The sequence below is a fragment of the Austrofundulus limnaeus genome, unplaced genomic scaffold (assembly GCF_001266775.1).
Source record: "Austrofundulus limnaeus strain Quisiro unplaced genomic scaffold, Austrofundulus_limnaeus-1.0 Scaffold387, whole genome shotgun sequence".
Classification (NCBI taxonomy): Eukaryota; Metazoa; Chordata; class Actinopteri; order Cyprinodontiformes; family Rivulidae; genus Austrofundulus; species Austrofundulus limnaeus.
This window is the reverse complement of record NW_013952789.1, coordinates 63,301-68,357: the sequence shown is the minus strand read 5'-3', so window position 1 is coordinate 68,357 and position 5,057 is coordinate 63,301. Positions and strand designations below refer to the sequence as shown.

The window sequence follows — 5,057 nt, the reverse complement described above, 5'->3', positions numbered from 1 at the left end:
ATAAATTAAATATATTTACTCTGTAATATTTTAAAGCAAAGAAAAAACAAGAACAAATTTAATAATTGTACGAAGAACTGATTTCTGATCAGACACTGCAAAAATCAGGCTTCTCAAAATAAGTAAAACAAATACTAGACTGGAGCCTTATTCTTTTCAAATTAATAATGATTAATAATCTGCAGTTTGACAGTTGCACTTGGTAAGACTTCTTGAAGTTAAAAAAAACTTTTCAGATTAACAAGATTAATAATCCAACATATTGTGATCTTGTTTAGTATATGGGTCTAAAAACAAGATCAAAAATACGTTTTAGCTGATATAAGACTGTAAAACATGGTTAGAGGAACATTTTTCTGCAGTAAAATGACTTTACTGCTCAAAAACACTAACAGATTAAATAAGCTTCACTTTAAACCTGGTCAGGACCAGGTTAGTTTCAGAGCACTTGTTATCATGGAAACATAAGTGCTTCGTAGTTCATGCAACTGATTCAAGGCTTAATTAATTCAGGTTTACACCAAAATCCTGGCTTAATTCCTTTTCCTAGATTTGTGCAATAGGCCTCAGGTTTGAATGAATGAGAGATTAGCAATCTTCTGAAGACCTGCTGAATAGTAGGGATACAAGTAAAACRTGCTGGATAGGGGTCCCTGAGGACCAGGGTTGGGAACCACTGCTTTAAAGTCACAACACTGACCTCAGAGAAGGCAAACTAATTAACTGCCATTTTAACTAGAACACTAGCTTACTGAAATCATTCTAGATCTTACTACTGCCATTATATACAAATATACATTCTAAAAGGKCTGGCACTAGAAGGATCCTTACATAAACCAGATTAATCATGCTGAACCATACAGTGCAGCAACACATCTGGATACTTAAGCTACGTGAAAACAAACTTCCATTTCGAATGGTCGCATACACCAGTGGTTCCCAACCTTTTTAAACTTGTGTACCCTCTGAGCCATGTTGTCATACCACTAGTACCCCTCTGTCAAAAGTAATGATGATTCTCCAAAACTATAATGTTCAACAGCTGATTGTTAATGACAAATTTTTTATTTAARGCCCTAGAATGGTTAATTCTCAGACATTTTATTCTTTTCAACTCAAATTAAACATAAAGATAAATACGTTGCCTTGAAAGTGAATAAGTAATTAAATAAATAAAACAGGTAATGGAAGGTGCAGGAAGCAGCAGCGTCCAAAATACATCAAATACCCCAAATGAGCAAATGGCGTGAAATTCCGTGTTTTATACAGGATTCCATTTTGTGTCAATTCTGTAATTCCGTCTGCATTTTCTGCATTGCAGAAATCATAGGGCCATACATACAGTATCTCATTTATGTTTTTACACACCTGGGAATTTTTCCCACGTAACCCCTGTAATATGCTCGCGTACCCCAAGGGGTACATGTACCCCTGGTTCAGAATCACTGGTATACACAACTCTTGAGGTATTCCTGATAAAAGCTCTTTAAAAGTAGGACTGTTCAGTTATGGGAAAATATTAATCATAACCAAGTTTTATTTGATACCTTCCTGTTCTTGTTTGTAATAAAACATTTTGCAGTTTGTTCAGTCGTATAAATGCGTGTTGAAACGACCCTCATCGTTTACTCTGCTGCATCATGTGGCAGGTAACAAACTGAAGCAATACAAAGACACCAAAATATGTTGATACCAGGAAACCTTAAACTAAATATTGGTTTTCCTTGAGTTAGTGCCAACATGACAGATGTGTCAGAGCTCTGACCTGCATGAGATCATGTGTCATAAAACATATCTGTGTTTGGTGTCACACAAACCTTCAGACCTCAGATAATCATGTCTGCTTTCATAGAAATGAAACAGCATAATGACTCGTGGCTTTAAACTGTTGTGTGAACTGGTTGGTAAAACCCTGTTGATGCACAACAATGTTCATTTTATTTACGTTTTGTGTCCTCCTCCCACTAGAAAAACCACTCAGTGACATAAATATCGGTGAAATGGGTCTTCATAAAACTCCAGACTAAATTATTTTATTGTCCAAAAAATCCATTATTGTCCTYAAGGGGGAAATGACTGTTTTTAAATAAATACTTTATTGATTAAAAAACCCTGAAATGTGTAGCTGTTTTATTAAATAAAGACTGCTTAGTGTTTAGGATGCTTGTCTCTCAGATGTCTGTATGTTGCAGTACAATGTGTGTTGCACTTCTTATTTGTTTCTAGTCAAATCTCTCCAAACCGCTGAAAGTCTTGGGTTCAGTATTTTTTCTATCTCCTTTCTTCTTTGGCCAACACCATCAATCATGTTGAATAATTGGTGCAGCTCTACAATACTGGACCACCAGAACTAGGGATGTCCCGATCAGATACTCAGTATGGGTGGCAAATACGGCCTTTTTTTATTTTTATTTTTTATTTGAAAATCAGGTTGAATCGGATTTAGTCGATCCAGTTTTCGCGACAGTTTTCAGCATCATCATGCTTTACAACTGCCGTTAAGAAGTCAAGACACACACAAGAATGCAACCATGTCCACAGTGTGGGAACACTTTTCAATGGAAAACAATGATGCTGAAACTTCATTTTGCAAAATCTGCAAACTGGATGTTTCTCGTGGTGGGAACAGCAGGGCTCGCTTTAATACTACCAATCTTGTCACTTGGAAAGAAAGAAAGCTATTGGATCGGTATCGGAAAGGCTAATCATTTTTTAAAAAACGGATTGTATCGGGAGCCAAAAAATCTGGATCGGGACATCCCTAACCAGAACCACCAGAACCACGACTTGTTTAAAACTGACAAAGCTTCTTTTTAATGGAGTCAAATGTTCCTCACCAGGCTGTTACTATGAGGTTTGGTTWATCCCCTCTAAAATGATGAGTGACAAAAAACATTGTGACTTACTGGACATAAATGTCTGATGGTGGTCACTCCAGTAGAACATGGAGGGATGGCCCAACCCACCCCACATTAAACAATGTCCATACTGTGACAGCACAGACGCTCACTCTCACATATCTGACATTCCACACGTTGTTGACTACAAAGKTTGATGCATAGAAAACCCTGTTCTGACTGAACATACATGCCTGTACTCCGACAAAACTGATCCCCTATAACCCACACAATAAACTGCAAAGACCTGTCATCAACACATCAAGTCTGGAGTCAGCCCGGTCCACACCGGAACATTCTCTTTCCAATAGGGTTGGGCAATATTGGCAAAAAATGTTATCACGATTAATTGTGGTATTTAGCTGATAACGATTAATTTGACGATTAATCCTCTGGACTCCCTTATGTCCTAGTCACATGACCAATTTAGTGGGAAAGATTAGCTCTTCATACAGATCTGTTTCAAATAGTCTCAAAATTACAGACTTCAGGCTATACATCACATTTTAAATTGTGGTGATAGATAAATAACTTACAGAATTTTTTTTAATGTTCATCATATTTGAAGCAGAGAGGAGCACCGAGCGAATTCTGCCTGCTGGCATTAATCATATTAATCGTCAGGTGCCAAAAAATAATCGATTAATGTTTTTCTGACGATTAATTGCAAACGATACGATTATGCCCAACCCTACTTTCCAAAATGACCTGTTTCATCGTAACATGGCAATACTGCTGTTGGACACACAGCAGAGACAGGAAAGACCTGGTGTTTGCACATTAAGACGTCAACCAGAGGATGGGCTGGGTCTGTTACACAAAACTGTCTTTTAAACGTCCAACATCCGAACATTTGAGGGGTGTGTATTTTAATACATCAAGGTGTGTCCAACATCTTAATATATTTTAAGGTGAGACACTTGGATATCCAACCTCTTAATATTTGAGGGGAGGGGACACACCTGTGTGTCCAACAGGTGGACATAAATAACTAGCTTAACTTGTGTAGTTTGAACAGCTGACAAGGAGCTGCTGATGTTGTCAGGTCTCTGCTGACAGTCTGACCTGAGTATAAAAAGCTATTAGAATATATTGAAGTGATTGTCATGAATAAATACAGGAAGTAAAGCCAGTGATGCTGCAAAATACAGCCCCCCTCCTCCTGCTGCTCCTACACAGCGGGCAGTCAGAGCTAGCCTAGCCTAGCACCCAGCCACTTCAGCGGCTCTTACCTTCGTCTTCACGCTGCTCGGAGCCCACGATGGTCTCAGCTCTTTAATGAGCTGTAAAGCCCCCTCCGTCACGTTGTGTTCCTCCACGAACACGGGGATTTTTCTGATGACCGGCGAGCCGACGGGCACATGTATCTGCGTCTCCATCCTGCGGCAGTTAGTTATCTCTCTAATCTCCGAGCTCTTCACAGATCTGTCTATCAGCTGAAGCATTAAAGTGTATGTCGGTTTTTATGTGGCTAAATATGATCGTTAAAGACTTCAGCTCTTCTTCGCCCCCTCCCCTCTGTCTCAGATAAGAAGAGTTGTGAATGWATGGATGCTCGTCGCCGGGTTCCTCCTGCCAGCTGTACCGTTTCCTCCTTCGAAGTTCCACCCACCTGGGGATCATCCGACACTCACCATACAGACACGCCCCTATGTTCCGAGTGCAGCCGAGTGGATCCGGGTTTAGCCGATTAACAACAAAACACCTAAAGTATCTCATTTTAGCTGAGTGACCTAAAGATGTTCAATTAACAAAGACAGCTAATAAGAGTAATTATTATCAGGCCAGGAGGATGAGAGTGTGTCCGTCCTTAAGAAAAATATTGTATATAGCTATTGTAAAATAACTAAGAAAAATATTGTATATATTGTAAAATAACTAAGTTAAAATATTTTGTTGTTAATGTACTCAAGTATAATTTTTGGGTATCCGTACATTACTTGAGTAATTACTTTTCAGCCTACTTCTTACATTAAAAAAAAAGGCAAGAAGTAGAAAGTTGTTACTTTTATTTCATTTTGGCTTGTTTTCATTCCAGCTTGTAAAAAATGAATACTATCCATATAAATTGTGCCTCCTAGATAGAGTGAATTTAATTGTGGTTGAATGAGAAGTATAAATATATAAAATACTGATACCATTTTAGTTTGTACACAAGCA

The 5,057-nt window shown here is 38.3% G+C and overlaps 1 protein-coding gene across 1 annotated transcript in view; it reads right to left on the bottom strand.

Annotated features, from left to right (window-relative positions):
- etnk2 (ethanolamine kinase 2) overlaps window positions 1-4,541 on the bottom strand; it is a 38,879-nt gene extending 34,338 nt beyond the window's left edge. Inside the window, exon 1 of the mRNA XM_014023702.1 lies at window positions 4,130-4,541. Coding sequence (XP_013879156.1) covers window positions 4,130-4,342 — 213 coding nt within the window. The 5' untranslated portion in view covers window positions 4,343-4,541. The remainder of the gene's footprint in view (window positions 1-4,129) is intronic.
- Window positions 4,542-5,057: the final 516 nt, after the last annotated feature.